Here is a 24,874-nt window from a genome sequence, read left to right on the forward strand (position 1 = left end):
TTTATGACCGTTGCGGTGTCCCGGGGTCAAGCGATCAGCTTTGGCGACCTTCTGACAAGCAACATCGATGGGGAAACCAGATTCACTTAACAACCATGTTACTAACTGAACAATTGCAGTGAGTCTCTTAACAGAGGCGGCAAGAGAGGTCGTAAAACGGGGTAAAACTCCATAAATGCCTTGCTTAGCAACAGCACATTTTGGACTCTTTTGTGGTCCTAAGTCGAGGACTACCTGTACATGGGTAGAAATCAATCACTTCTGTTCAACTAAAAGCAACCCACAGCTGCTTTTTAGGTGTTTAAAATGCTTGATTTTATATCAAAAGAAGCACATTCAGGCAACAAACCTCTCCCCAAATGAGTTAATTTGATAAAAAATGAAGGTAAAAGCTCTCTCAAGTCAAGGTCAACTCCTGGGGACTGCATGAATCCCCCTTGGCAATAGTGTGGAAGTGGCATTCATGGCCTCCCTCCAGATCATTTTTGACTAGCCTGCAGATTTGGGACTTCCTTGGGTCTCCTACTGATTTTCAGACAAGAAAAGAAAGAAAAAGAGATAGCTAGCTAGCTAGCTTTTTTCCTTCTTTCTTTCTTTCTTTCTTTCTTTCTTTCTTTCTTTCTTTCTTTCTTTCTTTCTTTCTTTCTTTCCTTCCTTCCTTCCTTCTTTCTCTCTCTCTCTCTCTCTCTCTTCTTTCTTTCTTCTTTCTTTCTTCCTTCCTTCCTTCCTTCTTTCCTTTCTCTCTCTTTTTTCCCTTTCTTTCTTTCCTTCCTTTCTTCCTTAAGATCAGCCAGCATTAAAAAAAAGAGGGATTTGCAAAATAAAATATACCACACACATGCACAACCCACCCTGCTAGTTTAATTCTCTTCCCATTCTTTTTTGGGGGACCTTTGATAGATGGACTGTCCAGACTGTCCACCAATTAAAATGGGAAATGGGTCTGGCCAAGTAGTAATTACTGTGGTCTTGTTCTTCCTCCCAGAGGTCTAGGAGGATACCCATATGAGGCAGATTTGACAAATCGCCCTACGTCCAGGGTAATCCATAGAGTTTGTGAATATGGATTTGGGAGCTTCTCCCTTGGTCTTAATCCGACCTTCTACGCTACCAGTTCTCACACCCACACAAATCTCTCGGTTTTACTGTAGATCAGGGTTGTCAACCTCGATTTCATTGAGGGCCACATCAGGGTTGTGTTTGACCTCAGGGGGCCAGGGGGTGTGGCCAGCTCAATGTTACTCATTTCGGGGGCACCTGTGGTGGCCAAATGATAAGGCAGGACTTGCTAGCCCTCTGCTAATGAAAATGGAGCCCGGGGGGGGGAAGGGATGCACAAGCCAGATCTAAACGCCTTGTGGGCCAAATCCAGCCCACGGGCCTTGAGTTTGACACCCCTGCTGTAGATATCAAACAGAACGAAAGAAGAATTATTTACCTTCTTCCCTTCATTTTCCAGAGCTATACAGATAGTCTTCCAAGTTATAACCGGTCACTCAGTGACCATTCAAAGTTACAACGGCACTCAAAAAAGTAGCTTGTGACCATTTTTCATCCTTGCAACCATTGAATAGAATAGAATTTTTTATTGGCCAAGTGTGATTGGACACACAAGGAATTTGTCTTGGTGCATATGCTCTCAGTGTACATAAAAGAAAAGATACGTTCATCAAGGTACAACATTTACAACACAATTGATGGTCAATATATCAATATAAATCATAAGGATTGCCAGCAACAAGTTATAGTCATACAGTCATAAATGGAAAGAGATTGGTGATGGGAACTATGAGAAGATTAATAGTAGTGCAGATTCAGTAAATAGTTTGACAGTGTTGATGGAATTATTTGTTTAGCAGAGTGATGGCCTTCGGGAAAAAACTGTTCTTGTGTCTAGTTGTTCTGGTGTGCAGTGCTCTATAGCTGCTTTGAGGTAGGAGTTGAAACAGTTTATGTCCAGGATGCGAGGGGTCTGTAAATATTTTCACGGCCCTCTTCTTGATTCATGCAGTATACAGGTCCTCAATGGAAGGCAGGTTGGTAGCAATTATTTTTTCTGCAGTTCTAATTATCCTCTGAAGTCTGTGTTTTTCTTGTTGGGTTGCAGAACCGAACCAGACAGTTATAGAGGTGCAAATGACAGACTCAATAATTCCTCTGTAGAACTGAATCAGCAGCTCCTTGGGCAGTTTGAGCTTACTGAGTTGGCGCAGAAAGAACATTCTTTGTTGTCCTTTTTTAATGATGTTTTTGATGTTAGCTGTCCATTTGAGATCTTGCGATATGATAGAACCTAGAAATTTGAAGGTTTCTACTGTTGATACTGTGTTGTCTAGTATTGTGAGAGGTGGAAGTATGGAAGGGTTTACCGTCTACCACCATTTCTACGGTTTTGAGTGTGTTCAGTTCCAGATTGTTTTGGTTGCACCACAAGGCTAGTCGTTCGACCTCTCGTCTATATGCGGATTCGTCATTGTCTCGAATGAGACCAATCACTGTTGTGTCATCTGCGAACTTCAGTAGCTTAACAGATGGATCATTGGAGATGCAGTCATTGGTATACAGAGAGAAGAGAAATGGGGAGAGCACACAGCCTTGGGGGGTCCCTGTGCTAATTGTACAGGTATTTGATGTGATCTTGCTTAGCTTCACCTGCTGCTTCCTGTTTGTTAGGAAGCTTGTGATCCACTTACAAGTCTGTTCCAGTACCTGTAGCTGGTTTAGCTTAGTTAGAAGAATGTCTGGAATGATGGTATTGAATGCTGAACTAAAGTCTACAAAAAGGACCCTTGCATAGGTCTTTGGAGACTCAAGATGTTGTAGGATGTAGTGCAGAGCCATATTAACAGCATCATCTGTTGATCTATTTGCTCGGTATGCAAATTGCAAGGGGTCTAACAGCGGATCCGTGATGGTTTTCAGGTAGGAAAGCACTAGCCTTTCAAAGGTTTTCATGACTACAGATGTTAAAGCAACTGGTCTGTAGTCATTCAGTTCCTTGATGGTGGGCTTCTTGGCACTGGGATGATGGTAGGCGTTTGAAGCAAGAAGGAACATAACACATCTCTAGTGATTTATTGAAAATATGGGTGAAGATGGGCCCAATTGGTCAGCACAGACTTTTAAGCAAGAAGGAGTTATCTTGTCTGGGCCTGGAGCTTTTCCTGGCTTTTGTCTGTGAAATAGGTCCTGCACTTCCTTTTCTGTGATCACTAGGGGTTGTGAACCCAATGAAATGGGGTCAGTTGTAGGAGGCTTGGCTGTTGTTGGTGTGTCTGAGATGGGGGTTGTGGAGATAGGTGGCTGTAGTTTCCTTTCAAACCTGCAGTAAAACTCATTCAGGTCATCTGCCAGTTGTTGATTACCTTCAGCCTGGGAAGGAGGTTTGCCATAGCTGGTGATATTTTTAAGAGTTTTCCACATGTTTGCTGGTTCATTTGCTGAAAACTGATTCTTTAGCTTTTCAGAGTAGCTTCTTTTTGCTGCTCTGATCTCCCTTGTTAGTGCATTTCTGGCCTGATTGTACAGCATTTTATCACCTTTTCTGTAGGCTTCCTCTTTGGAATGTCGTAGCTGCTTAAGTTTAGGTGTGAACCAAGGTTTGTTGTTACTGTATATTTGCAAGTTCCTTGTAGGTACACATAGGTCTTCACAGAAGCTGACATATGATGTTACAGTATCTGTGAGTTCATCCAGGTCTGCAGAGGTATCTTTAAAAATATTCCAATCAGTGCAGTCAAAACATGCCTGTAGCTTTAATTTTGATTCCTCCGTCCAGGTCTTCACTGATTTAATTATTGGTTTTGTGGCTTTAAGTCTTTGCCTGTAAGCAGGCAAGGTACAAGGTGAATCATGCAATGATCAGAGTGTCCTACAGCTGCACGTGGTAAAGACCGATAAGCATCTTTTAGTGTTGTATAGCAATGGTCTAGAGTATTCTTGCCTCTGGTGGGACAATTGACATGCTGAAAGTATTTTGGTAGCTCTTTCCTTAAGTTTGCCTTGTTTAGATCTCCCAAAACAATGGCCAGTGAATCAGGGTGTTTGGCTTCAGCCTCCATGATTTGGTCAGCTAGAGTTCGTAATGCCTTGTTTACACAGGCTTGTGGTGGGACATAAACAGCAATTAGAAGAAATGAGGAAAATTCACGAGGCGAATAGTAAGGTTTGCAGTTGATAATTAGAGTCTCTAAATTATTGTCACAGAATTTGTAAATTATATTAAAATCTTGACACCAGTTTCTGTTAATATATAGGCATAAGCCTCCTCCTTTCTTTTTACCAGATGTTTCTGGAATCCTGTCTGATCGTTCCATCTGAAACCCTGGAATGTTCAGGCTGCTATTTTCAATTGATTCATTTAACCAGGTTTCAGAGAAGCATAGGACTGCTGAATTGCGAAAATCAGAATAGTATTTGTTTAAGAGGAGTATTTCATCCATCTTATTTGCAAGTGAGCGAATATTTGTTAGGAAAATTGAAGGCAGAGGAGCTTTAATGCAATTTCTTAATCTGTTTAAGATCCCAGCTCGTTTACCTCTCTTCCGTCGTTTTCGTCGTTTGTTTTTTTTGGTAATCCATGGCTCCGTGGGAATTGCCTCCTCCTGTATTAGAATCTCCTCCTGTTTGTAAAGACAGGCGGGGGTGAGATCAAAGAAAGCTGCTCCTTAAAGAAATGTTCCTTAACTTTTAGCAGATGGTCTCGTGAGTAGGAAATCCGTAGTGAGTCACAGAGAACAATTAGAAATAAAGAAACAATTAGAGAGCATTTCACCGAGGCAGCCTTCGTCGGCGCCATCTTGGAAACAAGGTCCCCATGGTCATGCAATCAAAATTTGGATGCTTAGCAACTGGCATGTACTTATGAGGGCTGCAGTGGTTGCATGTGATCCTCTTTTGCCATCTTCTGACAAGTAAGGTCAATGGGGAAACTGGATTCACTTAACAAGCATGTTAGTAACAACTGCAGTGGTTCATTTAACAACTGTGGCAAGAAAGGTTGTAAAATGGGCCAAAGCTCACTGAGCAATAGAAATTTTGGGCTATTAGTGGCTATAAATAAAAACATAACTCAGTACAGATCAGTAAATAAAAACGAAGAAATATTATATTGGAAATTTTCAGGGAATTATCAGAGTTGTAGGTTGAACATACTTTGAGACGTGCTCCTTAAATAAGTTAGACCTTCACTATTTTAAGTTTAATGTAGCATATTATTCAACATAGTAAATGGTTTCCAACATATAAAGGCGAACTAGATATTGATCTTCATATACAACACCTCTTAAGGTGTTAGAAGCTCATTCCAATTCTTTCTTAAGACAGATATTATGTTTCCTGTGGGTTTTGACATTTGAACAAGGAGCTGAATCTCTCTTCATTTCTTAGTTGTAAAGCCCAGCGGGGTGCATCTGAAACTTGTTTTGCGGTTCCAAGACTTCGGGAAAGCCATGTTCAAACCAATGAGGTAAGCTTGCTTCACTTGAAAATGGTCTGAATCCTTCTCACTAACGCATTTTTAGCAAAGCTATAGATGTTGTGCAGATAAGGAGGAGAAGGAGCAAGGGTTCGAATTGTGTGGATTTTTTTATTTTTTTTTGTGGTGGTAGGTAGCGTGATGATTTTTTTTTTCTAAATACCCAAGGTCTACTTTAGGATTTACACCATACTGTACTTCTCACGTTTTCCCACCTCGGTGCGTCCATACATTGTGCTGTTGGTTTTCAGCAATTCTGTGGAAAGAACAAAGCCCACAAGAAGGATTGGAAGCTTCATCCTGTACAACCAAAATTGGTTCCTCCCAACCGCAGTGAAAGGCTAATGTTGTGCCCCAAAGCTGCTTTCTTTCAAAAGACAACTGGACTTTCTTGTTTTTGCTTGAAGACATTTCGCTATTCATCCAAGCAGCTTCTTCAGTTCTGTCTGAATGGTGAAGAATGAAAGGATTTATATTCCTTGCAGGAAGGATGGAATGGAAGATGGGTGACTCCGCCACTCAGTCAGAACTGAAGAAGCTTCTTGGATGAGAAACGAAATGTCTTCAAGCAAAACAAGAAAGTCCAGTTGCGTTTTGAAAGAAAGCAGCTTTGCCAGAAACAGAATTAGTTAAGGATTGTATGATAAAATGGGCACAAAATATTCAACAACCTATAATGATGGAAACATGGGAAAAAATATGGGTTAGAAATGTCAAATTTACACAAGCACAAAGTTTAGGAGAGAATTTTTATAAAATGTTTTATAGATGGCACCTAGACCCTAAAAAATTGGCATGTATGTATCCGAATATGCAAGCCAAATGTTGGCGATGTGAATGTGTGGTGCTACTTATTTTCATATATGGTGGACTTCTAAAAAAATTAAAGCATTTTGGATTAAAATATGGTGGATTATGCAGAATATTCTGAAAAAGAAGATAAAATTTACTCCACAGTTGTTTTTACTGGGTATAATTACAGACTGTACAGTTATAGAGACTAAGTTGTTTCAAAATTTAGTAACAGCAGCGAGACTTTTGTTTGCACAATATTGGAAGAGAGAAGATTTACCTACGATTGAAGAATGGACACTTAAAGTATCAAACTTAGCAGAAATGGCAAAGATCTCTGCGTATCTGAAAGAACATTCACAAGAAAAATATGTATTGGAGTGGAGAAGGTGGATTGATTATGTTCAAAACAAGTATCGGACTAAAAAGTATCAATCTATGAATAATGTTACAAATGGTATATATTAATGTATATGTTTTAATGGGAAAGGGGAGTTAAGGGGGTGTTGGGAGAGCGTGTATATGAGGTAGATTTTGTGGTATTTTAGCTTATGATTGAAAAATGTTAAACCCTGCATTTTGTTCTGGGAAGTCTGGGGGGGGGGGAGAAGGAGGAGGGAGGGGGAGGGGGGAAGTGGGGGGAATGATGGTTTAAAAATTTGTTCTATGTAAAACTTTTTCAATAAAATGCAGATAGTCCTCAAAAAAAAACAAAGAAAGAAAGATAGCAGCTTTGGGACAATCATGACCTGGTCGACTGAGAATGTCCATAGACATTTAGCTAATGTACAAAGATTTTGAAGGGAATTCAGAATGAGTATACAAGAAGATACCTAGAAGTTGCTGGTTGAGTAACCGCCAACTGGGTGTAACCACATACATCCTTTAAAAATTATGGAAAGAATAAAGAGCAGCTGTGAGATGAGGCAGTGCAGACCAGGGCAGTGTAGCAAAAGAGGGAGTTATTCTGACTGTTTGCTCTGTTGTCCTGATCCCAGCTGGGATCTAGATCTTCCAACTGATCCCTTTTGACCTGAATAGCAACTTTCCTTCTCAACTAGGCAAACAGGCCGACTTGAGTCAAAATCACATTAGGAAGGCAACAGAAGAAAGTTCCCATTGTGTAAGGGTGAGCAATTTTACAATCCGTGGACTTCAACTCCCAGAACCAGCCATGCTCAATTCCCATGCTGGCTCAGAAATTCTGGGAGTTGAAGTCCATAGGTCATAAAGTTGCCAGAGTTGTGCACTCCATAATGTGCCATAATTGGACCCCAATTCCATAGCATGACTATTTAGTCTTCTCAGTGATTATTTAAACATATTGGTGGTGTTGGTTAGTTTGAGCATGAGACTCCAAGTCTAGAAGAACATAAAAGAACCCAAAAGTTCTGAGCCACTGAAAAGCGGAAAGAGAAGGAAGGAAACCTTTCTTTCTAGCTACTGTCAAATACTTTTCTTAGTCTCAGAAAGATATTTTGTTTTACGCACAATCTCCTTCCTGTTAATTACCTGGACCTTTCTTTCAGACAGAAACGAGATGAGGAGACACCAGAAGATTTTTTTTACTTTGTTGACTTTCAGAGACACAATGCAGAGATCGCTGCCTTCCACCTAGACAGGTAATTCCCAAGTGTTAATTACCTCCTGAGTTATTTGTCTAGAAAGGAACTTGACTGCAGCTTCAGAGGGGTGAGGCAAAAGGCGCAGTAGACAAGCATTGAGGGTAGGTATCAGCCACAAATTTTAAAGCCAGCCGTTCACATCATTATGGAATGAATGTTCTGCTCTTTCCTTTCAGCCATTAAAATCCTTAAGGGTCACCAGAATAAATACTGATAGGGGAAAAATCGCATTATTGGGGAGAACTATCATTCAGGACAGAAATTATATTCTGTATACAGTCCTTGATTCACAACCATAATTCAGCTCAGAGTTATGGTCATAAGTCATGCTGGTTGTTATGTGGGTCTCCGTGTGACTCTGCCTGATTTTACAACCTTTTTGCTGCTATTGTTAAATGAACACAGCATTCGTAAAGTGAATGCTACATTTGTTAAATGAACCCATTGTCCGCAACAGATTATTTTTCGAAATTGGAAGCAGACACCAGTTTCCAACAAAACAAATGTTGTAAATTGTGGTCATGTGACTGCAGGCTGCTTATCTAATGCCGAAAACATGACTATGTGACCCCTAGGAGGGGAACAGCTGGGGCCATTGGAACTTTGAATAGGGGAAGTCCATTGCTAAGCGACTGGTCATAAGTCAAGAACTATCTGGAAAGGATTTCCAGGCTTAATTTCCTCTCTTTCCAGATAGGGCTTGACTAAAATCTTCAAGAACCAATGCTGATTAGTCTAGATCTGGGGTGACAAATCTGTGACCTTCCAAGTTGCTATACTTCTGAGCATCCCTCATCTTTAGCCAAGCTGAGGGGACTGCTGAAAGTCGTAGTTCATCCACATTGGGAGTTTGCTGACTTCTATTGCTGATATAACTATTTATTTATTATTTATTTTATTTGATTTGATTTTTATACCGCCCTTCTCCCGAAGGACTCAGGGCGGTGTACAGGCAAAATAAAACCAACAATACAAATATACACGATTTAAATACCCTTAAAAAACTTATTTAAAATTAGCCTGATGTTAAAAAATTATCGTCAATTAAAACCCCATTTAAAATTGCTAAAATTCACTTTTAAAATCCAATTAAGCCAGCCCCGCGCGAATAAAAAGATGTGTCTTCAGTTCGCGACGGAATGTCCGAAGGTCAGGTATTTGACGTAAACCCGGGGGAAGCTCGTTCCAGAGTGTGGGAGCCCCCACAGAGAAGGCCCTTCCCCTGGGGGCCGCCAGCCGACATTGTTTGGCGGACGGCACCCTGAGAAGTCCCTCTCTATGGGAGGCGTGCGGGTCGGTGGGAGGCATGTGGTAACAGCAGGCGGTCCCGTAAGTACCCAGGTCCTAAGCCATGGGCGCTTTAAAGGTCGTAACCAACACCTTAAAGTGCACTCGAAGGCCACAGGCAGCCAGTGCAGTCTGCGCGGGAGGCGGTGTTACATGGGAGCTACGCGTAGCTCCTCTATCACCAGCGCAGCTGCATTCTGGACTAACTGAAGCCTCCGAGTACACTTCAAGGGGAGCCCCATGTAGAGAGCATTACAGTAATCCAAGCGAGAGGTAACGAGCGCATGAGTGACTGTGCATAAGGCATCCCGATCAAGGAAGGGGCGCAACTGCCGAACCAGGCGAACCTGGTGGAAGGCCCTCCTGGAGACGGCCGTCAAATGGTCTTCAAACGACAGCCGATCATCCAGGAGGACACCTAAGTTGTGCACCCTATCCTTTGGGGCCAATAACTCGCCTCCGACAGCCAGCTGACTGGATCGGGGTGCCGGCGTCCACAGCCTCTCCGTCTTGGAGGGATTAAGCTTGAGCCTGTTTCTCCCCATCCAGACCTGTACGGCTTCCAAACACCGGGACAGCACTTCAACAACTTCATTGGGGTGGCCCGGGGTGGAAAAGTACAGCTGGGTGTCATCAGCGTACTGCTGGTATCTCACCCCGAAACCACTGATGATCTCAGCGGCTTCATGTAGATGTTGAACAGCAGGGGCGAGAATCGACCCCTGCGGGACCCCACAAGTGAGGCCCTCGCGGTCGACCTCTGCCCCCGTCAACACCGTCTGCGTCGGTCGGAGAGATAGGAGGAGAACCACCGATATACGGTGCCTCCACTCCCAATCCCCCAGCCGGGCGCAGCAGATACCATGGTCGATGGTATCGAGCGCTGAGAGTCTAATAGGACCAGGGCAGAGGAATAACCCCTGTCCTGGCCCTCCAGAGATCATCCACCAATGCGACCAAAGCTGTCTCCGTGCTGTATCCGGGGAAGCCGGACTGGAGCAGGTCTAGATAGACATCTTCATCCAGGTATTGGGGTAGCTGTCGCGCCACGGCACTCTCTACAACCTTCGCAACAAAGCGAAGGTTGGAGACTGGACGATAATTACCCAAAATAGCTGGGTCAGGAGGGCTTCTTGAGGAGGTCTCACCACCGCCTCTTTCAAGGCGGCAGGAAAACCCTTCCAATAAAGCGTTGATAATCCTCTGGAGCCAGCCTCGTGTCACCGCCTGAGTGGCCAGTACCAGCCAGGAAGGGCACGGGTCCAGTAAACATGTCGTGCCGTGCAGCCTCCCCAACAACCTGTCGACGTCCTCGGGAGCCACAGGGTCAAACTCATCCCAAATGGGCTCAACAAGACGTGCCTCCTCTCCCTCGCTTGGATCATCCCAATTTCGGTCCAGACCGTCCCTCAGCTGAGCGATTTTATCGTATAGATAACCGCTAAACTCCTCGGCTCGTCCCTGCAACGGGTCATCCCGCACCTCCTGATGTAGGAAGGCGGGTCACCTGGGGCCGGGCGGTTATCTGCCGACGCAATGAGGGTGGGCGTGAAAGCATCGCTTCCCTCATTGCCACTAGGTAGGTCCTAGAATAGGACCTAACTAGTGTCCGATCAGCTTCGGAGCGACTGGACCTCCAGGTGCTCTCCAGGCGTCTTCTCCGGCGTTTCATCTCCCTCAGCCCCTCGGAGTACCAAGGGGCCGGACGAGATCTCCGCCGGGTCAGAGGCCGCAAAGGCACGACACGGTCCAAGGCCCCAGCCGCGGCCTGTTCCCAGGCCACGACCAGTTCCTCAGTCGTGCCGTGGGCCAGTTCCTCAGGGAATGGCCCAAGCTCCGTCAGGAACCTCTCGGGGTCCATCAGGCGCCTGGGACGGAACCACCGTATAGGTTCCGCCTCCCTGCGGTGGTGAATGGCGGTTCGGAAGTCTAGGCGAAGGAGAAAATGATCCGACCATGACATTGGTTCTGTTACTAAATCATCTAACACCAGATCATTAAGCCACTGCCCAGAGATATAAATCAGATCCAGCGTGCCTCCCCCCGTGTGCGTAGGGCCATCATTTACTCGAATCAGGTCCAAGGCCGTCATGGAAGCCTGGAACTCCCGAGCTGCCGTCGATGACAAGCCAACTGATGGCAGGTTAAAATCCCCCTGGGGGTCTCGACCGCCACAGCAGCGAGTACCTCCAACAGCTCAGGCAGGGCTGTGGTCACATAGCAAGGAGCCAGGTACGCGATCACCAAGCCCAACTGATTCCTATAGCCTATAGCTACATTCTCCTAGTGAATTATGATGTCTTCCCTGGAGAGCTGAGGGAAAAAATAAGCAGGGAATATAGTAGTTTCCTCATCATTTCGTGCTCAGCATGATTTTTGATGATTGATTTGTGTTCTCTGGCTATCTTTAGGTGCAGTGCAGAAAAGAGCATGTGAAATGAGAAAAATTGTGGTAGCCTATGATCTAAGCATGGGGCAGTAATAGAAAGGAAACACAATTTCCTGATAGTTTTATACCATATTCTTTTTGGGGACCCCCTTTTGCACTTTTATTGTTTTTCGTTCAAATAAATATTCATGTTATTTTACTTGGCTCTATCTTTATTTTTTACATTGACCAGTAGCTGCCTCATTTCCCACCCTCGGCTTATACTCGAGTCAATAGTTTTTCCCAGTTTTTGTGGTAAAATTAGGTACCTCGGCTTATATTCGGATCGGCTTATACTCGAGTATATACGGTAGTTAAGGATTGTATGATAAAATGGGCACAAAATATTCAACAACCTATAATGATGGAAACATGGGAAAAAATATGGGTTAGAAATGTCAAATTTACACAAGCACAAAGTTTAGGAGAGAATTTTTATAAAATGTTTTATAGATGGCACCTAGACCCTAAAAAATTGGCATGTATGTATCCGAATATGCAAGCCAAATGTTGGCGATGTGAATGTGTGGGTGCTACTTATTTTCATATATGGTGGACTTCTAAAAAAATTAAAGCATTTTGGATTAAAATATGGTGGATTATGCAGAATATTCTGAAAAAGAAGATAAAATTTACTCCACAGTTGTTTTTATTGGGTATAATTACAGACTGTACAGTTATAGAGACTAAGTTGATTCTAAATTTAGTAACAGCAGCGAGACTTTTGGTTGCACAATATTGGAAGAGAGAAGATTTACCTACGATTGAAGAATGGACACTTAAAGTATCAAACTTAGCAGAAATGGCAAAGATCTCTGCATATTTGAAAGAACACTCACAAGAAAAATATGTATTGGAGTGGAGAAGGTGGATTGATTATGTTCAAAACAAGTATCGGACTAAAAAGTATCAAATAGTCTATGAATAATGTTACAAATGGTATATATTAATGTATATGTTTTAATGGGAAAGGGGAGTTAAGGGGATGTTGGGAGAGCGTGTATATGAGGTAGATTTTTGTGGTATTTTAGCTTATGATTGAAAAATGTTATACCCTGCATTTTGTTCTGGGAAGTCTCTGGGGGGGGGGGGAGAAGGAGGAAGGAGGGGGAGGGGGGAAGTGGGGGGGAATGATGGTTTAAAAATTTGTTCTATGTAAAACTTTTTCAATAAAATGCAGATAGTCCTCAAAAAAAAAGAAAGAAAGAAAGATAGCAGCTTTGGGACAATCATGACCTGGTCGACTGAGAATGTCCATAGACCTTTAGCTAATGTACAAAGATTTTGAAGGGAATTCAGAATGAGTATACAAGAAGATACCTAGAAGTTGCTGGTTGAGTAACCGCCAACTGGGTGTAACCACATACATCCTTTAAAAATTATGGAAAGAATAAAGAGCAGCTGTGAGATGAGGCAGTGCAGACCAGGGCAGTGTAGCAAAAGAGGGAGTTATTCTGACTGTTTGCTCTGTTGTCCTGATCCCAGCTGGGATCTAGATCTTCCAACTGATCCCTTTTGACCTGAATAGCAACTTTCCTTCTCAACTAGGCAAACAGGCCGACTTGAGTCAAAATCACATTAGGAAGGCAACAGAAGAAAGTTCCCATCGTGTAAGGGTGAGCAATTTTACAATCCGTGGACTTCAACTCCCAGAACCAGCCATGCTCAATTCCCATGCTGGCTCAGAAATTCTGGGAGTTGAAGTCCATAGGTCATAAAGTTGCCAGAGTTGTGCACTCCTGCCATAATTGGACCCCAATTCCATAGCATGACTATTTAGTCTTCTCAGTGATTATTTAAACATATTGGTGGTGTTGGTTAGTTTGAGCATGAGACTCCAAGTCTAGAAGAACATAAAAGAACCCAAAAGTTCTGAGCCACTGAAAGCGGAAGAGAAGGAAGGAAACCTTTCCTTCTAGCTACTGTCAAATACTTTTCTTAGTCTCAGAAAGATATTTTGTTTTACGCACAATCTCCTTCCTGTTAATTACCTGGACCTTTCTTTCAGACAGAAACGAGATGAGGAGACACCAGAAGATTTTTTTTACTTTGTTGACTTTCAGAGACACAATGCAGAGATCGCTGCCTTCCACCTAGACAGGTAATTCCCAAGTGTTAATTACCTCCTGAGTTATTTGTCTAGAAAGGAACTTGACTGCAGCTTCAGAGGGGTGAGGCAAAAGGCGCAGTAGACAAGCATTGAGGGTAGGTATCAGCCACAAATTTTAAAGCCAGCCGTTCACATCATTATGGAATGAATGTTCTGCTCTTTCCTTTCAGCCATTAAAATCCTTAAGGGTCACCAGAATAAATACTGATAGGGGAAAAATCGCATTATTGGGGAGAACTATCATTCAGGACAGAAATTATATTCTGTATACAGTCCTTGATTCACAACCATAATTCAGCTCAGAGTTATGGTCATAAGTCATGCTGGTTGTTATGTGGGTCTCTGTGTGACTCTGCCTGATTTTATAACCTTTTTGTTGCTATTGTTAAATGAACACAGCATTCGTAAAGTGAATGCTACATTTGTTAAATGAACCCATTGTCCTCAACAGATTATTTTTCGAAATTGGAAGCAGACACCAGTTTCCAACAAAACAAATGTTGTAAATTGTGGTCATGTGACTGCAGGCTGCTTATTGAATGCCGAAACATGACTATGTGACCCCTAGGAGGGGAACAGCTGGGGTCATTGGAACTTTGAATAGGAGTCATAAGTAGCTTTGGGGAAGTCCATTGCTAAGCGACTGGTCATAAGTCAAGAACTATCTGGAAAGGATTTCCAGGCTTAATTTCCTCTCTTTCCAGATAGGGCTTGACTAAAATCTTCAAGAACCAATGCTGATTAGTCTAGATCTGGGGTGACAAATCTGTGACCTTCCAAGTTGCTATACTTCTGAGCATCCCTCATCTTTAGCCAAGCTGAGGGGACTGCTGAAAGTCGTAGTTCATCCACATTGGGAGTTTGCTGACTTCTATTGCTGATATAACTACATTCTCCTAGTGAATTATGATGTCTTCCCTGGAGAGCTGAGGGAAAAAATAAGCAGGGAATATAGTAGTTTCCTCATCATTTCGTGCTCAGCATGATTTTTGATGATTGATTTGTGTTCTCTGGCCATCTTTAGGTGCAGTGCAGAAAAGAGCATGTGAAATGAGAAAAATTGTGGTAGCCTATGATCTAAGCATGGGGCAGTAATAGAAAGGAAACACAATTTCCTGATAGTTTTATACTCCAGCTCTTTCTTCTAAAGCGTTGTGCAGACAGTTTCCATAGACATTCGTTTTACCTTTATATACATTGATTATATTCTAATTTCTTCGATTGTTGGGAACTGCCCATAGTCTTTCAGCATACAAGTTTAATAGGTAATTAATAAATTACTATTAGTTATTTGAAAGGTCATTTCTTGCTTCAGATTGTCCCAACTTTCTAGAACATAATAGGTTATATCATACTTTCTGCAAGCAGCTTTCCTGCTATTCTCCTCCATATCTCCCCTAATTTAGAAGGAACCTGTTCTATTAGCATATCCCACTCCACAAGTGGATAAACAACCACTAGATACAACCCACTGCATGTTCATAGTTCACATGTTACAAATAAAATTTAACAAAGGAGGGGATTTGATACTGCCGCAAGATGCCTAAGTCTTATTTTTTATTTGTTTGTTTATCAAATTTAGAAATCTCATCCATCTATCTATCTATCTATCTATCTATCTATCTATCTATCTATCTATCTATCTATCTTGTTTCCCCCAAAATAAGACATCCCCTGATAATAAGCCCAATCGGGCTTTTGAGCGCATGGCAATAAGGCCAAGCACTTATTTCAGGGTTCAAAAAAATATAAGACAGGGTCTTATTTTTGGGGAAACACGGTATCTATCTATCTATCTTCTATCTATCTCATTTAGAAACTGCCCATCTCCTTCACAGAGAGGCTGGGCAGTGTACAAATAAAATATAAAAATACAAAAACTGTATATAAAATTATGTAAAGGACAATGAAAGTTAAAATTCATAATTAACAGGTAAGGGGAAGGGTCTCAGAGCACTGACCAGCCCCATGGCTGCGTGGCCCAAGCAAGATGGCAAAACCAGATGTTTACACATTTCCAAAAGGCCAGGAAAGTGAAGTGTTTGTTTGTTTGTTTATTAAATTCTTGATAACTCTTGCATCTGTTTCCCACCTAGCTGCTTGTGTTATATTAGCCCATCATTCGGAGCTCTCTTAAACTCCCTTTTTTTCTGTTTGTGATGCATCTGGCAGGTCTGGTGGTAGATCACGCTTGGTTTAATGCATCTGGAGTCCTGATCAAGATCCAAATCTATGCTTTATTTGTGTTTTTATTCTGCAAACAGCAGGCTGAAAAAGCAAATTCTTGAGGTATTCTAAGAAGATTCTGTGCCATTATTAGTCAGTCTGCTTGGCAGTTATTGACTCACTAACCAAATATCATCTTGTTTTGCTGACAAAAAGAAAAAAAAAAAACACCAGACCCCAGAGCATCCTTTGCAAGCTGTATGGTATGAATCAGTCCAAACAGTAGAAATACCTCCTATGTCTCAGCATTTACAAGTTGGAACAGTATTCTTGCTGGCATCTAACATTTCACTTGAGCCATCCATCAAATGTCTTAATGAATTGCTTAAGTGGTGGGGAGAACAAAGCAGCAGAATGCAAGGTTGTGAAGGATTGTAATAAACTCCCCCTGTGTAATTAAAGCTATTGCAGGATGACTAAATGAGGGCTTGCTTAGATCCAGGTAACTGTAGTTAAATATCAGTATCGGCTACTGATAAAGGAGAATATTTATGACTCAGGGTTGAAATGAGGGGACCTTGGTGCTCTCTGAACTGGGTTGTTTTCTTGCAAACATTTCATTGCTCAGAGCTGGGACTGATGATGTTACCTAGTTTGGGTAATGAAATGCCTGCAAGAAAACAACCAAGTTCACAGAGCTCCAAGGACCCCTCATTATTAGCACCTACCAATGTGAACACTCTGATGGCGTATGACATTAAACCTTCTTTGTCTGAGCTATGAATATTGTACTTTCTTTGGATAATTTGTATAATTCCAGACTTTTTAGATAACATGCTTAATTTGTGATTCTAATGCGAAGAAGGACAAAACAGTCCAGCATGAATAGAAGCGTTACACTTCAGAGGATATAATTTTATTTCTTCTATTTATTTGTTAAATTTTTATGCTGCCCATCCCTCCTGTAAGGTGACCATAATAGGTTAGAACAGCTGCTCTTGGTGAAATGTCTCCATCTGTGCTTTTGTTAAAGATCAAAATGTTTCAATTCTTTTGGTGTCGGCAGCTCGGTCAAGCTGTATCCCTGAAAATCCTTGCAACAGAAGAAATTGGCTTATGATGAATCAGAGCAATGGGGTATCCAGCTTTGCTTTTCTCAATGTATTCTGCAAATGTATGGGGACTATAATTCTTAGACTACTCAGAATGTTTCAGAATTCTGAGATGCATTCTTAGAGTATCATACCAATAAGAAAGCATTTCTCAAGCAGTGCAGGCTGAGGAATTCTAGGAGTTGAAGTCCAGGCATCTTAAAATGGCGAGGGTCAACACTGCAGTAGGGTATCCAATGGGATAAAGTTAAGTTCAATCTGGCTCATTGGCCTTCGCCCGCCTGGTACTTCATTCTTGTGAATGAGAACAATTCTTGTGATGAGAACAACTCTAAGATTTCATCTTCCCTGGGATTAAAACACGGCTCCTTTCCCTACAGTACATGAGCTTCTTCATTGACATACCATGGAAAGTTGTTATTGGGAGACATTTAACTAATTTATTTCTGCAACACACCATCCTTGCTTGCAGAAGCATGTCAATATCCAACTTAAGAACAAGAAGGGCCCACATTGAACCGATAAGTCCTACATTCTGATCAAGATACCAAAGATACTATATTTCCAGCCTTCTTTAGAGTTATTTATCTGGCTTCAACTTACCCTCTTTTTGTTTTCACTACTTTTTGCTCTGAATTTTCCTGAAACTTGCCATTTTCTAGCTGGCTAAGAATCTGACAGAAGCCCCATCAAGGAAGTTAAATGGGTACAGTCTTCTCCATCAACTTAGATGACTTTCTTGTCCAATTTGCAGGTTCTTACTCTGAATACTTACAGAAAAATTAATCTAACTCAAATTTAACTGACAGCGCATTGTAAGCCAACAGGCCTGGCCATCCTATTCTTTATCCTCAACTGACAGCCAATATATTCAGAACACAGTCATGTTCTATAGACTTTTCTGTGGAGCACAGACAACCTTCAAAGAACATTGTGAGCACAACATGGAAAGTAAATTTTCTACACGCGGGAAATTGCTATGGATTATACCATCACGATGGCAGATGAAACTAACAAAAATCTTATGCTAATAGAGACATAGACCAGATTCAGTTTAACAAAAAGGAGATCTCTTTCTTTGCATTCATCTGAGCAATACATTTTGCCCTTTGCAGAATCCTGGATTTCCGTCGCGTCCCTCCAGCAGCTGGGAGAATGATTAATGTCACAAAAGAAATTTTAGAAATCACAAAGAATGAAATTTTACAAAGCGTCTTTTTTATTTCCCCAGGTAAGTTTGTTTCATAGATTTATATTCAGTCTTTCTATTTCAGTGAATACTCAAAATGGCTAGCAACATTAAAAAAACAAAAAACAAAAATAATATAAATAGTTGAAAACATGAAATACATTAAATTAAGAACTATAATTAGTTTACAGTAATATTTCTGGTGAAAGAGCAGCTGGTTCTTCACAGGTTTTCTGAACTGTAAAGATTTATATGGAGCCATATGGTATAGTAGTAAGTATGAGCGGGATCTAGCTGTCCTAGTGGATCACCACTTAACTATGAGCCAGCAGTGTGTTGCAGCTGCTGAATGAGCCAAGGTAGTCCTAGGTTACATCAACAGAGAGAAGTGCTCAAGATCATGAAAAGTGATAGGACTACTAGAGCTGTGGTGGTACAGTGGTTAGAATATAGTACTGCAGGCAAAGAGTGCTGACTGACGATTGCCAGCAGTTCGGCAGTTCGATTCTCACCAACTTAAGGTCAGCCTTCCACCTTTCCAAAGTCAGTAAAATGAGGATCCAGATTGTTGGGGACAATATGCTGACTCTGTAAACTTAGAGAGGGCTGTAAAGCACTGGGAAGTGGAATATAAGTCTAAGTGTTAAGTGCTACTTTATACTGCATTAATGAGACCAACTTGGAATACTGTTTCCAGTTCTGATTACCACAATCCAAAACGATGTTGAGACCCTAGAAAGAGTGCAGAGAAGAACAACAAAGATGAGGAGGAGTCTGGAAGCTAAACTGTATGATGAACAGTTAAGGAAACTAGGTATATCTCTAGCCTAAAGAAGTGAAGGATTTAGGGTGTCATGATAGCTGTCTTTCAGGACTTGGGGGATTCACAGAGAAGGGATTGACTTATTCTCCAAAACACTTGAAGGCAGAACAAGAAGTAATGGGTGTAAGCTCATTAAAGAGAGAACCAACCTGAAACTAAAAAGAAATTTCCTGACAGTAAGAACAATTCATCAGTGGAATGGCTTGGCTCCTGAAATTGTGGGTGCTGCATCGCTTAAGGTCTTCAAAAAGAGATTGGACAGCCATTTGTCTGGTGTGGTACAAGGTTTCCTACTTTACTCAAGTTGTAAGATACATTTCATATTCTGGAAATTGTACAGGAGAAGGCCTGCTCCAATATTCTAGGAAGATGAATCTGGGACAGCGGAGGCGTCTTTCAAAAATAGTCATGCCATAAGCTATTTATGACTTGAAAGCACAATGGCAGCACCTTAAATTGAGATGTTCAAGTTATATCACCTTTCAACCTCTTCAAATAAGAAACACACTTCTGTGCCCCACTTCAGCATGAATACAACTAATTATTCTACTGGGGTTAGAGATGGACAAGAAGAAATGTCTTGCCTACTAAAGAGGTGTCACTTTCAACACCCTCAAGGTTGAGAGTTACTTTTTTTTCAAGCACTGCTGGTGAATTGGTTCTCTTCAGATTTTCTTTTACCACACAACAATCTAAGAATTTAAAATAATAGATAAAAAATACTCAACTTCAGTGTAGTAACAGTCAAACTTTGACAGCCATTCTAAAAGTTGTGAACAGGCTACTGCACACCAACCCAGAGGTCACCATCCATTGTGATTGTGAGGCAATTTGACAGAGGGCTATACTCATAACACTCTTTCAAAGTTTGCTCCAGGCCTTGTTTTTTCCCTTTGTATGACCAAGATTGCTCCCGGTTTAGCCAGGCAAAATGGTAATAACTTTGTCAGTATTTATGAGAATAAACCTGATCATCTTAAATTTAGTTGGGAAATCTGAATTAACTAAATGAGCAAATGCAATAAAATTGAGATATTCTTCTCCTGTTGTAAGCATCCATAGAACCTGCATGTTTATATAAAACCTGCGTGCCCAGAAAATTTGTCACATTGGAAGACTCTTGCATTTAACTATCAGGGAGACCAAGTATTAACATAACATAATAGCAGAGTTGGAAGGGACCTTGGAGGCCTTCTAGTCCAATATCCTGCCCAGGCAGGAAACCCTACACCATTTCAGACAAATGGTTATCCAACATTTTCTTAAAAATGTCCAGTGTTGGAGTATTCACAACTTCTGCAGGCAAGTTGTTCCACTTATTAACTGTCAGGAAATTTCTCTGTGGTGGCTCCTTTTTTGTGAAACAAAGAGATAAGATGGGCCCTCACTTTGACATTGGTCAAAGCCCTGAAGACATGGTTCTGCCAACAGGCCTGGGGACCCCAGAGTGATATAGAATCCATCAAGTTGCTGGTTTGATTGTTGTCACTGGAGGAGCGGAAGTTTACTGGTTTTTGTACTGGTGTTTTGTGAGCTCCTGGAGTCACCATAAATTGGGCAGCCATATAAATTTTCTTAATTAATAAATGTATGGGCATCAGGTGTCATTATGCAATCACACCATTTGCATAATGACCTCACGATGAGCATGTCTGCATTCTGACATCCTTGTTAGTGGTTGGTTGCTCCCAGTTGGCCCCAGTTTGGGCGAACCGGTAGTGGCGGCAGTGGGAGGCTCCGCCCACCCACCCAGACATCATCAAAAACACTCTGCGTATGCACAGAAGGTTCTGCGCATGCACAGAAGTGATGCACGCACATGAAGCACGCACATGTTCACAAGAGCAAACTGGTAGCGAAGGTAAGTGGAACCACCCCTGGTCCTTGTGGCCTGTTATGGACAACCTCTGTCCCTGCCATAGAAAGTCATAGAATAACAGAGTTGGAAGGGACCTTGGAGGTTTCTGCATCAGTCTTGAGTCTCATATGGATTCCTCTCTCCATAGCCAGCAATGTCTGCTTCTTCGCGAAGTGTCCTTACATGTGCAAAACAGAATATGCCGTCTGTGGAAACCCTCACCTCTTGGAAGGTTCCCTCTCGGTTTTCCTGCCTTCTCTCAACTTGGCACCACGGATCTCCATCCCTAATCCATGGATCCGATCCTACACCTTTGCAGGAAAAGAGGAGTAAGTGGGTAAATGGAACTCTCTTTTTGCTTACTGCTCAGACAAAGGCCACCCTTTCAAAAACATAATATCAGTGGTGGGCTGCTACAGGTTCACCCTGGATCAGGCAAACTGGTAGCGGCTGCGGCGGGAGGCTCCACTCACCTGCCCGGACGTTTCTGTGCATGCGCAGAAGCGTCACGAGTGCAAGCGCACACGTGTCCACAAGCGAACTAGTCGCAACGGGTTTTGAAACCCGCCCCTGCATACTATGCTACACTTATTGAGCAGGACAACTTCAGAAAGACCTGTGGTCCCTCTGTTTATGCAGAAGAGAAACAAGGATGTAACCTTAGACACAGTTACTGGAGGGTAAGTCTCATTTAATTCCCCAGGCTTAGTTTACACCTTGATTTTGCATTCCTAATCTGGCTCATTAAGAAGGAACCAGATGCATTTGGACCAAACAAAGTTCCTAATCACTATAGCCAAGCTAGTAATAAATGCTGTTTCCATTTTCTAGTGTAAAATAACAGCTTCTAGGAAGTCCAACAGGAGCTTATATATGAAGAGGTGTGTGGACATGCCTGAGGGAAGAGTGAAAAAATTTAATCCTCTTACTAACCCAGTCTGGATAAAAATTGCTTCTGAAGCTGTGTTTCCATACCTAGCCAACAGAAGCTCTCTGGGTGGTTTGAGGCCAACTCTTTGAGTAGCTGCAGTGGAATAAGAGGGAAAAAAACCCACCTATCATGTGCATTGCCTTAAATTCCTTGAAGAAAAGCAAGATATAAATATGAAAAATAAAAAGTATTAAATGTAGGCTTACCTTGAAATATAAAAGCCAACTGTGGAGGGCCTACTATGATAATTGTGACAAGGAGAGGGAAAGAATGAAACCACTTTTTCCAACAGTGTAGAGCAGGGCTGTCAAACTCAAGGTCTGGGGGCCCGATCTGGCCTGCAGGGTGCTTAGATCTGGCCCACAGGGCCACCCTGGAAACAGCAAAGAACTGGGCCGCGGTGCCTCTGCCAGCAAAAATGGAGCTCAGGAGGGCTGTGGGCGGCCCTCCTGAGCAATGTTTTTATTGGCAGAGGGTTGCTGGAGGCCCTTGCAGCCAAAAACAGAGCTTGTGAGCCCGTTTTCGCTGGAAGAGCCTTCAGGCCACCACAGGCACCCCCGACATAAGTGACCATGCCCCCTGACCACGCCCCCCTCCCTAGTCCCCTCCAAGGTCAAACACCACCCTGACGAGGGCCTCAATGAAATTGAGTTTGACACCCTGGTGTAGAGAGTGCCCAAGCTTCTCTACGGATGTTCTTTAGATGTTTTAGAAACCTTAACTGTTTTGAAATTCCTTGCCTGTTGCTTGCATTCACTTTTTGCCCTGGACTCATGGCTTCACATGGCGGGCTAGGCCCCAAACCTTTAATTTTCTCTTAGAGTCCAGTGCTGCCTTTTCCCTCTGTTTTCAAGAAAGGCAGCAGATAGGGAAGGTGCTGATGCCAGCAGCAACTCTCCTCTCTTTGATCTTTCTCCCAGGTGGGAAGTAAATCCTCTCTATTGCAATACCGTGAAGGAGATTTATCCTTACAGCAGCGGCAGCCGTCTACTCAATATCATTGACATGGCCATATTTGACTTCTTAATAGGTAAGTAAAAAGAGGGAGGGATTGCGATCCTCATGGATCTGAGGTGTTCTGTCTAAGAGTGGAAATGTTTCATGGGGCATGAAATACAGCCAGCTTAGACCATGCTAATAAATTTAAAACTTTCTGAGTTTTCTGAGCTGAATTCTCTGGTTTCAATGTGGGGAGTGGAAAGAGTTAGCTAATTTTTTTTTTGTTTACATTTATATCCTGCCCTTCTCCGAAGACTCAAGGCGGCTTACAGTGTGTAAGGCAATAGTCTCATTCTATTTGTATATTTACAAAGTCAACTTATTGCCCCCCCAACAATCTGGGTCCTCATTTTACCTACCTTATAAAGGATGGAAGGCTGAGTCAACCTTGGGCCTGGTGGGATTCGAGCCTGCAGTAATTGCAGGCTGCTGTGTTTTAATAACAGGCTATCTTACAGCCTGAGCCACCATGGCCCTTATTCCTTATTCCTTATCCTATATATCCAAGATCACTGCCAATGTGTCTGCAGTCATGAAATCAAAAGATGCTTGCTCCTTGGCAAACTATGGCTATGGCAAACCTAGACAGCATATTAAAAAGCAGAGGCATCACCTTGCCAACAAAGGTCCATATAGTCAAAGCCATGTTTTCCTAGTAGTAATGTATGGCTGTGAAAGTTGGGCCATAAGGAAAGCTGAGTGCTAAAAAAAAAATGGATCCTTCCAAATTGTGCTGTGGGAGAAGATTCTTGAGAGTCTCTTGGACTGTAAGGAGATCCAAAGGCAATCCTAAGGAAAACCAACCCTGACTGTTCTTTGGAAGGACAGATCCTGAAGCTGAAGCTCAAATACTTTGGCCACCTAATAAGAAGAGAGGACTTATTGGAAAAGATCCTGGTGTTGGGAAGGATTGAAGGCAAAAGGAGAAGGGAACAGCAGAGGATGAGATGGTTAGATAGTGTCATCAATGCAATGAATATGAGTTTGGGCAAACTCTGGGAGACAGTAGAAGACCAGGGGCCTGGTATGCTGAGGTCCATGGGCTCATAAAGAGTCAGGCATATTGACTAAACAACAACAAACTATATATCAACAATCCAGAGGAAAGCAATCCTTTAGGGTGTATTTATGTTTTCTCCAAAAGCAAAAGTTGGCTCATTGTACAATTAGTTCTATTTTATCCTTACAGCAGCGGCAGCCGTCTACTCAATATCATTGACATGGCCATATTTGACTTCTTAATAGGTAAGTAAAAAGAGGGAGGGATTGCGATCCTCATGGATCTGAGGTGTTCTGTCTAAGAGTGGAAATGTTTCATGGGGCATGAAATACAGCCAGCTTAGACCATGCTAATAAATTTAAAACTTTCTGAGTTTTCTGAGCTGAATTCTCTGGTTTCAATGTGGGGAGTGGAAAGGGTTAGCTAATTTTTTTTTTGTTTACATTTATATCCCGCCCTTCTCCGAAGACTCAGGGCGGCTTACAGTGTGTAAGGCAATAGTCTCATTCTATTTGTATATTTACAAAGTCAACTTATTGCCCCCCCAACAATCTGGGTCCTCATTTTACCTACCTTATAAAGGATGGAAGGCTGAGTCAACCTTGGGCCTGGTGGGATTCGAGCCTGCAGTAATTGCAGGCTGCTGTGTTTTAATAACAGGCTATCTTACAGCCTGAGCCACCATGGCCCTTATTCCTTATCCTATATATCCAAGATCACTGCCAATGTGTCTGCAGTCATGAAATCAAAAGATGCTTGCTCCTTGGCAAACTATGGCTATGGCAAACCTAGACAGCATATTAAAAAGCAGAGGCATCACCTTGCCAACAAAGGTCCATATAGTCAAAGCCATGTTTTCCTAGTAGTAATGTATGGCTGTGAAAGTTGGGCCATAAGGAAAGCTGAGTGCTAAAAAAAAAATGGATCCTTCCAAATTGTGCTGTGGGAGAAGATTCTTGAGAGTCTCTTGGACTGTAAGGAGATCCAAAGGCAATCCTAAGGAAAACCACCTATCATGTGCATTGCCTTAAATTCCTTGAGGAAAAGCAAGATATAAATATGAAAAATAAAAAGTATT

The 24,874-nt window shown here is 42.2% G+C and overlaps 1 protein-coding gene across 1 annotated transcript in view; it reads left to right on the forward strand.

Moving 5' to 3' along the window:
- The window catches only part of FAM20A (FAM20A golgi associated secretory pathway pseudokinase), an 80,863-nt gene that overhangs the window by 43,271 nt on the left and 12,718 nt on the right, over positions 1-24,874 (forward strand). Inside the window, exons 4-8 of the mRNA XM_058165664.1 lie at positions 5,389-5,467; positions 7,798-7,890; positions 18,112-18,227; positions 21,015-21,195; positions 22,718-22,827. Coding sequence (XP_058021647.1) covers positions 5,389-5,467; positions 7,798-7,890; positions 18,112-18,227; positions 21,015-21,195; positions 22,718-22,827 — 579 coding nt within the window. The remainder of the gene's footprint in view (positions 1-5,388; positions 5,468-7,797; positions 7,891-18,111; positions 18,228-21,014; positions 21,196-22,717; positions 22,828-24,874) is intronic.

Source organism: Ahaetulla prasina, chromosome 2, assembly GCF_028640845.1.
Source record: "Ahaetulla prasina isolate Xishuangbanna chromosome 2, ASM2864084v1, whole genome shotgun sequence".
Lineage (NCBI taxonomy): Eukaryota > Metazoa > Chordata > Lepidosauria > Squamata > Colubridae > Ahaetulla > Ahaetulla prasina.